The sequence below is a fragment of the Leptonychotes weddellii genome, chromosome 14 (genome assembly GCF_054177405.1).
Source record: "Leptonychotes weddellii isolate Sample4059 chromosome 14, ASM5417740v2, whole genome shotgun sequence".
Classification (NCBI taxonomy): Eukaryota; Metazoa; Chordata; class Mammalia; order Carnivora; family Phocidae; genus Leptonychotes; species Leptonychotes weddellii.
Window position 1 is genome coordinate 31,698,999 of NC_138382.1, and position 18,174 is coordinate 31,717,172.

General features: G+C 36.1%; 1 protein-coding gene across 12 annotated transcripts in view; it reads right to left on the reverse strand.

Annotated features, from left to right (window-relative positions):
* Nucleotides 1–18,174, reverse strand: part of MPDZ (multiple PDZ domain crumbs cell polarity complex component) — a 164,863-nt gene that overhangs the window by 82,044 nt on the left and 64,645 nt on the right. For 6 of the 12 annotated variants that reach the window (XM_081802979.1, XM_081802980.1, XM_081802987.1 and 3 more), the window contains 9 exons: nucleotides 16,499–16,682; nucleotides 15,415–15,504; nucleotides 13,643–13,752; nucleotides 11,059–11,205; nucleotides 9,713–9,877; nucleotides 7,703–7,888; nucleotides 6,128–6,337; nucleotides 4,319–4,435; nucleotides 1,798–1,962 (listed from right to left, as the gene is read on the reverse strand). In XM_081802979.1, coding sequence (XP_081659105.1) covers nucleotides 1,798–1,962; nucleotides 4,319–4,435; nucleotides 6,128–6,337; nucleotides 7,703–7,888; nucleotides 9,713–9,877; nucleotides 11,059–11,205; nucleotides 13,643–13,752; nucleotides 15,415–15,504; nucleotides 16,499–16,682 — 1,374 coding nt within the window. The remainder of the gene's footprint in view (nucleotides 1–1,797; nucleotides 1,963–4,318; nucleotides 4,436–6,127; nucleotides 6,338–7,702; nucleotides 7,889–9,712; nucleotides 9,878–11,058; nucleotides 11,206–13,642; nucleotides 13,753–15,414; nucleotides 15,505–16,498; nucleotides 16,683–18,174) is intronic. The other 6 variants (XM_081802986.1, XM_081802983.1, XM_081802988.1 and 3 more) reach the window with 4 other exon arrangements.

An 18,174-nucleotide genomic window follows, 5' to 3' on the forward strand; every position in this document is an offset into this window, starting at 1 on the left:
TGCTTCAACAAAAGAGTAAACTGCTCAAGAAAAAAAAAAAAGAGGCAAATAGACTTCAGTAAGCCAATATGTTGTGCTGCATACAACCAGCATTTGCCCTGTAAAATACATGCTTCTCAGTATGCAGATTGTGTAATCCCTTTAAGTAACAATTACTAAGTTAAACAATGCAATCTGTCCCACTGGCAAGAAGCAGTGCGCTCCGCTGTGGATTAGGAGAGTCCATTAGGAGATGAACTCAGCTTCCAGCCCCGAGGCCAGTAAAGCCTGAACACGTTCCAGACAGGACGCAGGCACACAGACAGTCTCAGGTGTGGCGAGAGAGGAGCAGCTGCTCCATTCAAGATTATACCTTGCAAACCAATTCAAGGAGATTTCCCAGCATCATTTGCAAGGATAACAGGTGCACCCTGAACATAAAAGAAAATGCTTTGAAAAGGTTCTGGCCAAAAAATTACTTGTTAATCAGAAAAGGAGGAAAACTGTGCTAGACCTGTGGAAAGTCTATTTTCCATCTTATTCAAAAATGCAGATTTCCTTCCTGCTGAATTTAATTTATATGGAAAATATATATTTCATGTATTTAAGAAAGTTACTGTCTAGTTGTTTTATCTTGATTTTTAATGTTTATTTGTGGTATATTTCCAACACGGAAGAATAAAGAAATTATATCCATACATGAACTCTTTGCCCAGATGTTAACATTTTGCCATATTTTCTTCAATCTCTCTTTCCTCGTAAAAGGATATAATGTAATACAGTTACAGCCGAATTCCCATGCTTCCTTCTTTCTCAAAGAATAACTTCTTTCCTGAAGTTGAAAAAAGTCATTCCTACACATTTTTGGCTTTTTTAATACACATACTCACACACATACTCATAAAATACACTGAACTCTTTTGTGTATTTGTATTTGTATTTCTAGAAAATATAAAAAAAAAAAAAAAAACTCCAACAAATCAATAGGAAGACAGACAACACAATATAAAAATTGCCAAAAGACACGAAGAGGTCACTGACACAAGTGAAAACTGAAGGACCAATATATGAAACAGTGTTCAACCCCACTAAAAAGCAGAACTTCAAATGCAAATAGTAAGATACCATTTCATGCCCAAAAGATTGGGTAGGTTTTAAAATATTACTTACTAAGCATTATAAAGTACATCACCAAGGAAATGAAGAAGAGTTGGGGCATTTATGCCAATAATCTATTTCTAAAATATACATGGCACAGATATGTCAAACATTAACAACTAAAGTCTTCATTCATATCCAGAGACTGAACTATACTTTGCCATTCACTGTGATTTCTATATAAAGTATTTTTTGGCATCATTTTATATAAAAATATGACAGTATTAAATTTATCTTGCTAGTAAATATTAAATTAATGCAAGAAATATTTTACTATCCAACTCTGCATGAAAATCAATTTTAAAACCATTAAGAAAATAAAGTAATCTTCATGATTTTTCTAAAGCAGACACAGCTAAATACACAATTTGAGAAATACATTTCATTGAAACTTTTCTATCACATAAATCCTATTCAAAGCCTTGGACCCTTGTCTCTCTCGTTCTGTACAACAGATCCTAGATTTAAATAGTACCTAGTGGTCTGAAAGATGCTCAATCAACACTACCCAAATGGAACTACACTTTAATCTGATAATGAATCCAAGACTGGAAAAACGTAATGCCTCTACCAAACTACTCCCACCATCCCCCATAAACACTGACCTCTAGAGAATTACGCACAAGGCCCTCCTGTAAATAAAACGCAATTCCTTCGTACCTTGGGAGGAGAAGATGGGAGGGGGGGACCGGAGTTCAGGCCATCACTACCAGCACTTCCGTGAAGAGATAAAATAGAGGCTTGAGTGGAGTAGATACTGCCATTATCAGGAGAGTACTGAGACTCCAGTGTCGATTCATCTAAGGCGGCCTCATTTGTGTCCACCTAGGAATCAAAACGATAATATCAGCTGCAAATTCTGGTTACGTGTATGCCAAGTCTCCACTTGAGACTAAAAAGCATACCGGCATGCATCCTTTCTTCAACATGACCTCTTCACCCTCTTCAACACATCAGAGACTGACTAAGGCACCGGAATGAGGACAGACTGGTGCCAGCCGTTCCTATTCCAGCAATGGAAGGACAACGGTAACAATTAACAAAGGGCCTGGATCCGTTCGAAGTTTAAGTGGTTCCATAAATTAAGGAAAATACTTACTTTTTCTAGTTCACGTTATTTTTTAAGACCACCTGCCCAACTCCTAGAATTTTATAATAAAATGAATAAGGTCAACACCTTTCCTATTCAACTAAAATAAACTATTATTCAGCAAGGCAGCTAGGCAATTACCTATTTTTAAAGCTCACTAAAACAATGTATTTTAAGTTATTTTTTTAAAGCGGGCTCCACATCCAGCATGGAGCCCAATGAGGGGTTCAACTCATGACCCTCAGATCAAGACCTGAGTTGAGATCCAGAGTCAGATGCTTAACTGACTGAGCCACTCAGGCACACCTATTTTAAGTTATTTTAAACTAGATTTTAAAAACCTTTCAAGTTGCAGATTCGGAATTTGCTGGTGATCATCAGAAACCAAAAAAAGTATTTGTGATTTCATACTGAAATTATACTAACAGACAAGGGGCCTAATGATGGTTGTGGGGAAGCTATGAAGTTGTAAACTCCTATTCTTGGAAAACTCATATAAAGTAGAACATTTCACTATATATTATCTAAAACACCTAATACTATCTTCTGTGGCAGAACCAAGTGAAAGAATCAACTCATGAGGAGCTTAAAGCTCTATTTATAATTCACTACAGTTACACCTTAGAATAGACAGAACTAACATAAATACTACCCTTCTCTGATACTATCGGCATTTTCTGTTTTGATGGCAAAATCCTATGTGTTCTACTTCTTTGTGATTTCAATTTGTTTTGCCAGGAGAATTATAACATTATACCAGGTCACATTCTTGCAAAAACATGCTAAGAATACACGCCATTTCCAAGTGACCCTCTCTCTAATAATGTATTTTAAATACATGTTCAAATTCACTAGTGAATTACTTTGTGGAGGTTTACCCTTCACAAATGTTTATCATGTACAACAATCTAGACAGTAAATACTTCACATCGCTATCTAGGCAGATGGCATTAACTAAGCTTTGTGTCATGGATTGTTAATTATATTGTAATGTGATATTATTGTATTTATTATAATATACACCAAAACTTTCTAAAAGACAATGTCAGGAGCTGGTTAAATGAAAAATATTAAGAAACTGATCTCCCAAAAATTAGGACCATCAAAATCAAAGAAATAATTCATACTCTGTTCTCAAGCAAGATGTGCACAACTGATTATAAGTACATAATGGAGAAAGCCATGGGTTCTAAACCTCACTCTCTATTCTGATACACTGAAACAAGGATTTCAAAAGCTGGGCATATCCTTTCTAGTCACACTGGGCATTATTTGCCAAAAAGGAAAGTTAGGCCAGGAACCTGGCTTTAATAGGAGTAATGGAATAGGATGTACAATTTGTTATATTTATGTTGTATAAACGTCACATGTTTACTTATATCTGGTGTTTAGCTTTATATCTTAATTATTGCTACAGTATTGTCTCTTCTACCAGACAGTGAGGTTCTTGGGAGCAAGATGCATGCATTTATTCATCAAAGTGGTCTCCAGTGGGCCACAAATACATTTACTCTAATGAATGATTTTATATAGATCAAGTAAAAATAAAATTTTAATTTAAAATTTTCTAGTAAATCAGTGATGTTTATTACATTTTGTAATTTTAGAAAACATGGGTTTTGACTATTTTGGAGGCTTTTGTGTTACTTAATAACTGAACCAATTTATGTGGCTTTCATATTATTTGTATTGAATGGAAAAAATACAGTTGTAAGTTCCCTCATTAAAAGGTAGCCAAAACAACTGATTAGCTGAAAACAGCTAAATAATGCCTAGAAATGGCCCAAGTATGAAATCAGAGCAAACGACTGCTTCAACAATTTTTGGTATGATGTAAAGATTAATTCTACTAGTTGTCAGAATGCTTTGCTAACTGAATTTCTTCCCTAAGTCCAACAAATAGTTTTCACACGTTACGGTTTTTCTTCCTATTTTGAACTATGAGAACCACTAGAGTTGAAATGAAAATGTTTGGTTTTCCAAAACATTATGAACAAAGAGTATACAGTAAGATTTTAGAATATTTTGGAAGGCAAAACATAAGACACGTAAGATTTCTGAAAGAAGACTTGATACGTTGTGGCCACTAACCAGAGCCAAGTCAGCCCTGAAGAGGGCTCTGTCAGCCAGCCCTTCCTCCTTGCAGGAGTGTGGTGGGTGGAGAAAGGAATCCTCCTTAGCAGAAACATACCCTTCTTCTGGTGAAAGCTGCAGGGAGAAGGAGGCTCAGTGTTTGAGGATGAGTTTGAGGGAGAAGAGCAAAGAGGGAAGGAAGGAAAGGTGGGGGGGGGCGATAGAAGAAGACAAGTAAGGAGAAGAGAGGGAAAAAATGGGAATGTTTTCAAATGATAACATATGACTTAGACATAGAATGATGAACATGAAATACGATAAATATTCATATTTAATGTTTTTATTTGTTAAGATACAACAAGGACATTCTTCTAATACCAATACATCATCTGTTAGATGAAAATCCCTTCTAAATTTTTCATTCTCCTTATAAAAGATCATCAAAATCAATAATTTTTAAATATTATACAATAATCTTCTGGTCAGTTTTATCTGCCAAATATTCTGGCTAAATAATGACTTCTTAATATAAAAATAAGTAAGGCACCTTTTAGGTGTTAAGATATAAAAGAAGTTGCAGGGGAAAAAAAAACATTAAAAAGGAAGGATCATCTTCTCTCTGTCATCCCTTACTAGAATATCATTTTAAAGAATGTGATTTACTTGATAAGTCAGAGAACCCTACAGTGGAGTCTCTCAATTGAGCATAGCTTAAAAAACAGCAAAAAAAAAAACACTCTACAGGTACAGAATCTACTTAAATTACATTCCTAATCTATTATATTGCAACCTTAATCACACTGACAGAAAACCTAACATATTTATTCCAATCTCAAATAAAATAGCCTAAAATAGATTGTCTTGCCTACATCACCCTGCATCAGCAACACATGCAGAACTTCTCTCCTTTCCTCCGTTGTCATAAATATATTTTCACAGGTTACCAAAATTCTTTGTGGAGTACAAAGTGAGGCATGAAAATCTAACATTGCAAATGTATTAAAACAAAGCTTACTATTTGAACAAATTCTTTCATAAAGTCAACAAATTGTTATTTGATGTTTATGCAAATGTACCTATGTGTTTGTGTTTTCTTAAGAAAAGGTGTATTTGCCCTTTGCCTTAAAAATATATTTATACATTAAAAAAGTCCCATAAATATTGAGAATGTCTCTCTTACTTGCAATTCAGTGATAAGTGCTATGTTGTAATCACTACACCTAATAAACATACTGACATTATGTAGCATGAACTGATTAGTTGTTTTTAATACCACACTAATTAATGACAGGAGGGTGATTGCCTCCCAGGAGAAGAGCCACAAGCTGATGAACCCACTGTGAAAAGTTCAATTTCTTGCTCTGCAGTAATTAGATAAGAAATGTGTTGAAATCAACAGAATGCAGGACCTTAAACCACACTGACAGAGATTCTACTTTATTCCACTATAATTAAAGATTGCACTGTTAGTTGTGAATGCTATTAATTTCTCTAATACCCTACTATATTGGTATAGACATTTTAAGGCATATTTCTTTTAAAATATTCAATTCTATATTCATCATGACCTTATTATCCAATAAAAAAGATCAAAAGCATACTATGAAAGCATAATTTAAAGTTATAAATTTATTTCTGAATCTCGTTTTCTTTCCTTTATTCTTTTAAAAACTATTACTCAAAATTAAATCTTTACATTCACACAGCCAATAACCATACCAAAAGTCATGATTCACTCATGAGAACACCTTCTGAAGCTAAAAGTAACCCTAAAAGCCATTTTGTTTACAAACTGAAAAAGAAAATTGATAAAATCCGAATTCTTACAGGTAACGGTTTAGCAACTCCGATTCTCACAGATCCTGCTGGCGCACCCTTCAGAGCCTGCACAGCTTCTTCAAGACTGCTGTTTTCCAAGTTAACATCATTGACAAACATGAGTCTATCTCCAGGAAGAAGTCGACCATCCTTTTCGGCAATGCCGCCAGGCACCAAAGAACGAATTACAATCACAGTGCTTGCTGGATCAATGGGATCCTGAAAGAATGGGGAAGGGAAAAAAATAAATAAAAAAGAAGGTAGCTCCTTTTTATTGAAAAAATGTTTTTATAGATTGGCCACTGAGTTATAATGGATGGGTAATTGTTTCAAGTGCCTCAAAAAAGAATTTTCATGCAACACGTCTAAACGAATTATCTAGGTAAAGGCTATCTCCATTTTGAAGAGTTTACGAAGAGTTCCCCTAAAGGATGGCATCCTTAAGTACCAAGTTGTTCCTGAGTAGACCACTTCAACTGTACAGATCACTATAAAATTATAATTTTAATTTTTGATAAACTGTCCAATCTTACAACTGTCTTCTGAGGCTGGACATCAGATACAGGAATTAGTGACAACAGTGTTTGTTTGTTTGTTTTTGAAAGATTTCATTTATTTATTTGACAGCGAGAGACTACAAGTCGGCGGGGGGGGGGGCGGGCAGCAGGGAGAGGGAGAAGAAGACTCCCCGCTAAGCAAGGAGCCTGATGCGGGGCTCGATCCCAGGACCCCGGGATCATGACCTGAGCCGAAGGCAGACACTTAACCGACTGAGCCACCCAGGTGTCCCTACAACAGCATTTGTTAAATAGGATGTTACTATTGTGGGACATCAGTAGATGTGAGTGTACTAGAAGGTCAGGCCTATCTTTCTGAAATGAAGAAAAACAGAAAGAGTCCATATAGTATGTGATGATGCAGTGTTTTCAGATACACAGCAACCTTAATATTAGAAAACAAGGATCCACAATCAAGCGCTATAAAGAACACAGCTCCTGGGAGTCACTGGAGATGGCTCTCTGGTCCAGTCTTAATTAATGAGGAGGCTCTCTCACACATGCATAAGCATTTCCTCAGTTACCCAGCACAGAGTGCAATGCAGGGTAAGGACGCTACACTTGACCAGTTTAAGTTTCTTCATAAATTTAGTCATTTAGTCAAATGACAAGAATCCATTTTCAATTAGAACTCTATAATTCACTACAGACAAAAGAAATAAGTATTTAATACTTTAAGTCTTACCACTGAAATATGAACTATCAATTATGAGCACGGAAATAAAAATAATTTAGACATACTCCCCAAATAACAAAAAAACTGTATTTCTATGATATTCCTAAAATGTATTTTGTATGTTCTTCAAATTTTCAAGAGCTGAAATCTAGAAAGAGTTCAATGAACTCAATGTTAAAAGAAACGCTTCATGATAAATAAACCATATATATTATTATTTTAGAAGATTTGCTAGAAACAAGGAAATGTCTTTGATAACTCTGAAATATTAACTGCTTTTTCTCTTATCTACAATATATCTTGAATATATATCATCTTTTAAAAAAAATTGTTAAAAATGGACATATTTACCTGATAATCTAAAATGCTAAAACCAAGTCCTTTGTTTCCTTTCTCCAGCTCGATATGCTGCACATCAACCTCCCACATGGCCAAAGGTCCTTGAACCTCCTCCGCATTCTGACCGGCCTCGGTCATCGCCAGCACAGGGTCCTCAGTCTCCGAGGACCCAGTGAACTCGCCCAGATCTACATGAGGCTGCGTAACAGACCACACAGCTCTTATTTCAGGGGCACTAGACCAACAGACACATACCAACACCACAAGGAGAGGGAGAGTCCCAGCATCTGTCCAGAACAAACCACTCACAAATAAAAGGAGCAAGAGCTTATCATGAAACTTTTACAAATTAAGGTAGTAATTACTGAAGGTTGTTAAAGAAGCAGAAATACCTAACATGGAACAGGCATTAAAAATGTATGGTTCAAAGGTCTCCTATAAAAATACACAAGGGTTGTATCTCAGCAGCATGACTGTGGGTGGTTTTCACTTTTTTTCATCAGTGTCTGAGTCACCTCTGTAGTCAGAAAAAAAAAAAAACAAACTGTAAATCTACTTTGATATTAAAGAAAAAATTCTTATGATATATAACAATTCAAGAGGAAATGGCTCTATGTAAATGTACTCTCTGCAAACAAAGGTTCTCAAATGTTGTGACTTGTGCACATGATTATTTCATTAATAAATTAACATGCACAATAGCAAGACAAGATCTGAAGTCGGATTAGTCTGGGCTTAAAGACCAGGTCTATGATTTCTTAACTGTGTTGCCTTGAGCAATATTCTTAACCTGAATTTCACAGTTACCCATTTGATAGAATTGTTACAAATTAAATGAGATAACATTTATAAAGCACTCAGCACAAAAATAGGAATACAAAATGTTGGCTTCTTTCAGCAAAAATAAAGTGAATCTAAGTTAACTCAGTTTGCTTCATTTGTATGAACATATCAAATTTCAGAAAGACATGTTTTTGATGATGAAATTCTAGTTTATATACTATCTTTGCTGTTAATTATTACACATCCTAGGACCATGGATACAAATCTGTCCACCTGCTTTATTGTAATAATCCCATGTAGAACACATAAAAAATGTGTATGGACATGTATGGTGATAGAGTGAGTTCTACACAATTTGGAATTATGTCTCTTATTTAACCTACTCCACTCATATGAATATTACATTCTTCAAAGCTTTCAAAATTCTTCTACTGTACTGATTCCTGCAGTATAATGTAAGTCAAGTTCTAGCATCATATCTCATTATACCTTAAATGAGATTTGACTAGACCGCAAATAATGTAAAGTCCAAATCTTAACTTTAGATATCTATTATGAGTCCTCAGAAAAGCTGATGCACTCTATTTCTTGACATTTTGATGTGAATAAAAAAGAATAAGCAAACAGGAAAATGGGAGGTCTGAATGTCACAGAATATTATCTGACATGCAGTATTATGACCTCAAATTGTTCAGATTTAAAAAGTACAAAAATATGCAAGTAAGATCTAAAATCACAGAGAGGATGTGTCCATCCATACGTTAGCTATTTACAGAGCAGTAACCATGTGCCAGGCATTAAGTATCTTTTGTTTACCACATTTGTACTACATACTATTTACATCAGTTTTCTCTTCTATAAATGGGCACATTATGAGTATATTTTTCATAGGGATACTATAAATAAATTATACAAGCATAAAGGGTGCCATAATATCTAATATCACTATATAAGCTTATTTGAACAACAGAACAACCCTCTGAAGACAGGCACTATGATGTAGATTTTACAGAGGAGAAAAGTGAGATTCAGAAAGATGAAGTGATTTGCCCAAGGTCACGGAGTTAGTAAGTGCCGAGCCTGACTCAAACCCACGTTTGTCTGACTCCAAGGTCTTTCCTACAAGCCACTGATTTTGAGGAAATCAAATGCCAAATGAAAGAAAAAAAAGGCTTAAAATTTTTTAGAATGCCATTTAGACTTTCCATTATTTATTCTGGCTAGTCTCAAACCTGATACCTTTTCTGTCAGTTCAATATCACATAAGTCCAGGCTATCCAACCCTGACTGGCTGGTGGGTGGCACGGTTCGTCGACAGCACACCATTGTCACTTCTATTGGCAGTTCTTTTAAAATATTCACCACATCTTGGTGATTTTCCCCAAGCAAAGTTATGCCATTCACCTGTGCAAAAAGAGAAGTTGCCCAAGAAAGAACATTTCATAATATGAGTACTCTTTTGAAACCAATCTTTTATTAAATAAATATGAATTTTACGAGGGTGTTTACCATAGTTCTACTGTGCTCAGAACTAGTTACCTACAGTAGTATGATCTAGAACAATGTTAGAGTTGTGTTGGAAATGGGACTTTTAAAGCACTCAGAAAAATCACCATCGTTCACCCCTGTTTCATGTGCCAGAGTAGTAGTTTGGAAAGGGAGAAGTAATAAAAAAAATACCCAGGAAAGAAAAAGAAAAAAAAAAAAAGAAGAAGAAGAAGAAGGTAGCGGGAGGGGAAGAATGAAGCGGGGGAAATCGGAGGGGTAGACGAACCATGAGAGACGATGGACTCTGAAAAACAAACAGGGTTCTAGAGGGGAGGGGGGTGGGAGGATGGGTTAGCCTGGTCGTGGGTATTGAGGAGGGCACATTCTGCATGGAGCACTGGGTGTTATGCACAAACAATGAATCATGGAACACTTCATCTAAAACTAATGATGTAATGTATGGGGATTAACATAAGAATAAAAAAAAGAAAAAAAAATACCCAGGGATGAAGGGAAAAGGAACAGATTATTCTACAAATTGACATTTTATATCACTAAGTGAAAAAATCAAAATGGAAAACAGTACATATTGTATGCCAGTATGCTTTTAAAAGTGGGGGAAAGAATATATCCGAATTTTCTTAGCTCTTCATTAAACATACTGGGAAGACTGCAGAGTATCAAATGTAACAGTAGTTACTTAATGAAAGGTGATGAGAACTGGCTGGATTAGCACAAGAAAGGGACTGTTCAGGGTCTCTCTATGTTCTTTGTGATTCTGAAACATGTTAAAGTGATACCTGGTCTAAAAATTGAATAACTGGTTTAAATTTTTTAAAAGAAAGTTTTTATAGTTCTCTGGACTAAAACAAACAAAAACACCCAGCATGGAATTAGGTCTGAAGATCAATGTACAGACAGATTTGAAATTTCTACTTCTGGTGGATTTTTACTTGCATATCTCTCTCAAGTACCCTTTGGAGAGGAAATTTAAAATAAGAACTTACTTACTATGCATATTATTATTACACATTAAGCCTCCTGCAGCCTTTTCAGAATTTTATTTAAGGGGATGGAGGAATGGCATAGCTCCTTACTTCCAACAGCTCATCTCCACTGAAAAGCTTCCCACTGTGTCCAACAGGACCTTCTGGTAGAACAGATCGGATAAAATGATGTCCCACTGTTGCTTCCAGACTTATCCCCAACCCACTGTTCTCACTGAACTTGCTCACATGGGCCACCTGAAAGGAAAAAATCATCATGAATCTAGTATTTTTTTCATTTGTTTTTTTTTTCCTCATGTATATATTTTATGTTCACCCCCCAAAAAGTCAACTTTCTCACAAAAGCTTCAAAAATGTTATTGTGGAGCTGCAAAGCTTTGGAGCTTTGCCTCCGAAAGAGTACTGATTATCTATTAGTTTCATGAGCCAACACAAATGCAGAGGAAGGAGCCAGATGCCAGCCCCTGAGATACTGTGCAGTGCAGCACCTACAGAAACTAGTAACAGGGGGTGCCTGGATGGCTCAGTTGGTTAAGTGTCTGCCTTCGGCTCAGGTCATGATCCTGGAGTCCCAGGATCGAGTCCCGCATCGGGCTCTCTGCTCAGCAGGGAGTCTGCTTCTCCCTCTGACCCTCCCCCCTCTCATGCTCTCTCTGTGTCTCATTCTATCTTTCTCAAATACACAAATAAATAAAATCTTTAAAAAAAAAAAAAAAGGAAAAGAAACTAGTAACAGATGGAGGGTAACCTAAATGGCCACAGATTAAATCAAATGCCTGAGCTCGAACAACAGTATAGAAAAGACACATACTTAGCACTTCACTTATGTGCAAGGGACTGAGCTAACCCCATTACGTAGCTTATCTCGTGCTTCTCATAAATCATTCCAATGTCTATCCTTGTTTCCCAAATTAGGAAAATGAAGTTCAAAGAGGGTATCTTACCCAGAGTCACATAGCTATACAAGAACTTTGAAACTTATGCAGTCTGAATCTAGAGCCCACACTCCTGATCCTATGCTGGTATCAATGGACAACACTGGTCATTAAAAGTGAACCAGAGCTTCAAATAGGAGAATGAACTTATTTCCTACTGTTACATTAAATAATGAAGAATGTTAGAAAATCACCCATTTTCACAAAGAATCCAATAACTATTAAAATCAGAAGGAATACTAAAGATGATCTACTTCATCCCTTGTATTTTATAGGGATAGGGATAAAGGAACTGAGAAAAACAGCATTTAATTAAAAAAGATATCTTTCAAATCTTGCTAATATGTGCAGGGTTATTATCAGAAGCTACATCATCCAATTTTGAAATCTACTGTGGATGAAATCCTCCTCACTCCCTAAAACCCAGTGTAAGTATCACTTCATCTGAGCAGCCCTCCAAGTCCCTCCCTGATAACGTCCATCAATCCTTCCTTCTACTAGACCACTGCTCTTATGACTGCATTTAGGCTATACAGCTACATAGCAAACAATTTAAAGTCAGATCTCTCTTACTTTTGTTTGATGAAGGCCAATAAACAGCTTGGTTCTTACCTATAGCACATTTTGCCCCTGACAGATTATTGGGGGTGCCACCAAGAGACAATGTGCACAAAGGACAGCCAAGAGTTCATGGTCCTGGGTCTCACCTCTATGACAAAATGGTTCGTTAAACAGTTCCCTTCACTATTCCATTACCACCACAGAAGTGCAGTGTCAGTGATATGTCCCAGCATGTTAACCCTACCCCATAGGAGGAATCCCCCAACCTTTCATGCTAAATTAACTACAGTTAAGCTGGACCTTATTTTATTCTTCCCTGACTTGATTAAAATGGTAAAAACAGCTGTACTTACTACTTATTTGACTGTTAACCATCTTGAGTGTTTAAAAAAAAAAGATCATTGTCACAAAGATTAAATGAAACACTAAGAATACTGCTTGGCACAAAGTGCTCAATAAATGCTAGTTATTATTACATGACATCTGTTCTTTGATCTCTCCTAATCTAGAATTGTTTGAATATTATAAGCAATATGAAAAACTCTACTTAACCTAGTGTTTTATTTTTCCTTTCGAAATCCCTAAAATTTGCTGGTATACATCTCAAGATTGATAATTTGCATTACCTTTCTTAAGTCTCTTTTTAGGATAGCAGGTCATGATTGCTATATAAGGTATGCAAACTATTAATAAACATAAAACATTCACTACGGAATAAATGGTATGAAAAGACGATGCAGAATTAAACCCCTTAAGCAAAATAAATATGTAAGGATAGAGTGGGAAAAAAATCCTCTTCAAATTTTATATATAAGATCATGATGATTTTTATTTTATCTTTAAGTATATTCTGTCACTCCATAAATTCCAGACTCAAGAATCAAAAAAAAAAACCATTCCTTTTGTCTAGATAATACAAATGACTGCTCAAAATATTAAAATATTGATGAATTACGAGTCCTAAAATTTTCATTCCATTTATTTCAGTTCCTTTGTTACTATCCAACTTTCTCCAACCTGAATTTTTAAATACCTCAATCATTTCGGTCTTCAAAAAAAGTCCTGGGCATTTGCTACTTCTCTAGCCCTCTTTAGGAAGATCATCTTTATTTTTGTCATGAACTTCCTGCTCAACCACAGTTACAAGTTAGGAAGTTAGGGAGGCTGAGCTAACCTACCACTATTTCATAATTAATCCCCATAATCCTTTGCCACTTTGTCAGCAGGGCAGCTTCCTGTTGTTGTGCATCTTCTATGTCTTCTATCTCTGCTGACAATAACGGATAACCTGAAATAGTCAACACAATTAAGTCAGTGACAAACTACAAAAACCTCCATATTTTTACATTCTATTCCAGAGACACTGTGATCAGAACCTGTCTGTTGTAGCAAGTCTGACTTTTCACCCCGTATATGAGTTACTCTTATTTCTCTACACATTTTTTATATTAGAGTATAATTCACAAACAATATCCTATTAATTTCAGGAATATATCATAGTGATTCGATATTTCCATACATTATGAAATGATCCCCACAATAACTCTAATTACAATCTGTCACCATACAAAGTTATTACAATACTATTGACTGTATTCCCTATGTGTACAATGTATCCCCATAACTTACTTATTTTATAACCGAAGTTTGTACATCTTAATCCCTGTCACTTACTTTGCCTGTTCCCAAACCTCCCCACTCTGGTAACCAACAGTTGTTTCCTGTATCTATGAGTCTATTTAATTTCTTTTGTTTGTTTGTTGTCTGAGGACCAGCACTAGGGTAGATGCATTAGAATCATTTAGAAGCTTTTCCTTAGTTTGTTTAAAAAAGAACTGGGGACTTCTGATTCTAAGTCTAGAGCATCTCCCCACCCCAACCCTCCCATATGCACATTCACCAAAGCAAAGACATGATCTGGGCTTTCGAGGTGATTCCCCTACACCCATCCCTACTTTATATAAAGTTTCATGCTCTAAAACCTTTGTATTCTTTCCCACTACTCTTGATACTCATTTTAGCCTAAATAATTTCTTCACCTGCTAGTGTAAAAATGGCAGAATGCGATTAACACATATGAATGCGTTACATATCACACTCCCAGAGTATTATGGCAAACACAAATAGTCCTTTAAAATAATAAAAATAAATCAAAATTTTCAACAGAAAAAAAAAAACGTTAATAACGAAGTAGATACTTTAAAGAACCACAAAGCATCAATATAACTAGTGAAGGGTAGCATACACATGAAAGATCAGTCTTGGACTCTGTTCAGTGGATTTAAGTTACTAAAGCACCTAAAGCAATGTGACAGGTAAGAAAAGCACACAGCTCCCAGCCTAAAGATGGCAGTAATATTCTGGCATAATTATATAGTAAAACAATACTGCTCTAAAAAATGTTTAAACAGCTTGATGGAGTCTAGGTTTATACTGAAAGAAACCTCAGAAAGGTTTAGTAATTTCTCCATACAATTCCTTCCCAAACCAACTTCCCAATATTAAGATTTCAAATTTTTGAAAAATTGACAAGAAAAAGCCTCCCCAAACTGGACAGTTTCATTCCTAAGAGCTTATGCTTTAAAAAAGATTCTCATGTTTATTTTAAAAACACTTGGTAATTTTATTATTGCTTGCTCAATAAGATATGGACATGTTGGCTGTACTGAAGGAAGGGGATTGACATAAAACCTTGTACATAACTGATTGATTCCTAAAGGGTTTTAAAAATTTGTAAGAAAGAAAAATGTACAGCTAGAAAATACGCCAGGTGTAAATGAACTATTTTACTCTACTAGAGAAATTAATCCCATCTATATATAAGGACTGAAAAGTATCTTTTTCTTTTTTGATAGTTTTTTTTTTTAGTAATTTATATCCATAGAGGCTTAATCACATTCACAAAAATCATTTCTCTAAAAAACAAACAAATAATAAAGAACATAATAACCTGGCTCCAGGTGTTTACCTTCTTCTTCAATTGGTAATATGCTGGTGTTTCTACTCAAAGATGAAGAATCTTCATCTTTTTCGTAATTTTCTTAAAGATAAGAATATTTTAGTAGTTACATTTATAATATAATCAAGCACATGAAATTTTTCAAATCCCACTGTATTTATCTGAACCCCAAGATGAATATTCTTTGTAGGTAAACTTTTCAATAACCACTTGTACTTAAAAGGGAAATTCTCCTGTTAACATGACAAAGAATAAATTTCTTGGGGCACCTGGGTGGCTCAGTCAGTTAAGTGTCCGACTCGATTTCAGCTCAGGTCACAGTCTCAGGGTCGTGAGATGGAGCCCCACGTCAGGCTCCGTGCTGAGTGTGGAGACTGCCTGAGATTCTCTCTCGCTCCCTCTCCCTTTCTCCCTCCCCCACTGACTCTGTCTTCCACTCTCTCTCTCTAAAAAAAAAGAATAGATTTCTCATGTGATTTGCCCCCCTGTCTCCTACTGCTGTAATAAACAGTATATGGCATAAATACCAGAATGGTCAATAGTTTGAGAAATGACACAGCATTTTCAAACCAAAAGCCTGACTTCTACCAACAAACTCTTACATCAGTCAGCTACTGGGGGATTTCACTAATTTTCAGAGATATTCATGTACCACCAGCTTATGAATGACATTTCTAAATGTGTTATTAAAGTAGATTCCTTCAAGGAAGGCTGGACATCTAGGCACATGAGGCTTGCAGATCTAGCCCGGGCAGAACAGGTCCTCCCTAAAGAGGAAAACACGGCAATGGCACCTAAAAGTAAGGCAGGGATGGAAAGGTAAATGCACGTTTCTAACTCTGAAATGGTACCTGAATCAACAGGAAAGAAAGAAACCTGTTTTATTCGGAAGCGCATTCTACAGTGAATGGACACATCGCTAGTTCTGGTTAGTCCCAACTTCACCAAATTTCCTTTTTATTTGGCTCATAATGAATAGTGAAGACTAAATACCATTCTTTAAGTATTTTCAGAATTAGAAAAATATCTAAGTGATGTAAGGGTCTAACTGAAAACCAGTTTCACCTGGCATTACCTTTGCTTCCGCTGGCATTCACAGGAGACGAAACTGCGTCCTTTGTGACATCCTCCCTTGACGTGAACTCAGCCTCCTGCTTCGCTCCTCTTCTCATTAGTGTCAGGTGCACAGTTGGTCCTGTGTGTCGCAACACCTCTACTGCTTGTTGATTGGTAAAACCCTGAAGGTTTGTGCCATCTACCTGTGATCAGAGCAAGACGTGTTAAAAAATAAATGAATATTTGTATTATCGATTCACCAAATGCATGTTTACTGCTTGTTAGTGGAAATGAACAGGACTGAGTACTCCCCTAATTGGAGAATGAACTAAAACCTGTTTGGGGACCAGTAATAACTTAGATGCACTAGAATTACCCAGGTGAGTTTTGTTTTATTTATTACAGATGATGGTGTCTCACTTCTAGATATTATGAACCAATAGTTCCAGGGTGGGGATATTCTTTTATATTCCTCAGGTGATCCTGATACACAGTCAAGTCTGGAAGCTAGTACTATGCAGGATATAAAAGTGTAGAAGACAGTGACAAAAGTGGTCTCTGAGAGTGCTGATGTATTACATAACATACTTACCTGGCTTTAAGAAAAGAAAGATGACAAAACTATCTTCCTTTTTATTTTTTTTGCCTCTTCAGAAAATACACGTGACTTTCCCTTTTCCTAGTTCACAAAGGATAAAATATTTGAAGATGTCCCTGTGATCTTCCCAAACTATAGATATGATCATATTATCCCAAGACTGCCTTCCATAGGACACTCCTTAAGCCAACTTTCCATACCGTGAACACAGCTTAGAAAGACCTGTGTCAACCATCCCCAGCTCTACCACCAATCTCTTCTGGCATGGTGCTGCCTATCCCTGTGCCCTCTAGCCCCCGAGGGCTCATTTCCACTCCTGCCCTGCAATGTTCCCCTCAGCCAGGAGGCCTCTGCAGGTTTTGCTCCCCCCAGTCTAGACTCTCTGGACTCCCTCCAGCCCATGCTCTTTCTCATCCATCCACCCAGAAAACACCTGTGCTTGCTTTAGATCTCAGTGTAATACTTTCATAACTGAACTGAACTATCCTAAGGTCTCTGACTATAGTCAAAGCCCCCTTTACCATTTCTCCTTCCCAGCATTTATCATAATTTTAATTTTATATTTTCTGTCATTATTAGTTTTGTGACTGCATGCTCCAAGAGGACAGGTTCTGATGTCACCAAAGCATACTGTCATCTGCACAATAGATAGTCACCCCAAATGGGAATATAGAGCCTTCAGTCCATATGTCAAGGATTTATTTGTAAAGCAAATTACCTTTTGGAAGGAATAAATGCAGATTATAGCACATTATTTTAAATTTAAACCTCAAAGACAAAAATTAATATAAGATAAATGAACATGTTATTTACTATCAGATAGTAAAGGAAAAAAGAAAAAACTCATAAAAATCTCAACTTTAAGTTTCCATAAACATTCTTAAAATTCACAGTACAATTTTTTATCTCCAATAGATTTTTATTGTTCAACTCTTTAAAAATCCAATTTAATTTTTTTTATTATGTTATGTTAATTATACATTACATCATTAGTTTTTGATGTAGTGTTCCATGATTCACTGTTTGTGTATAACACCCAGTGCTCCATTCAGTACGTGCCCTCTTTAATACCCCTCACCAGGCTAACCCATCCCCCC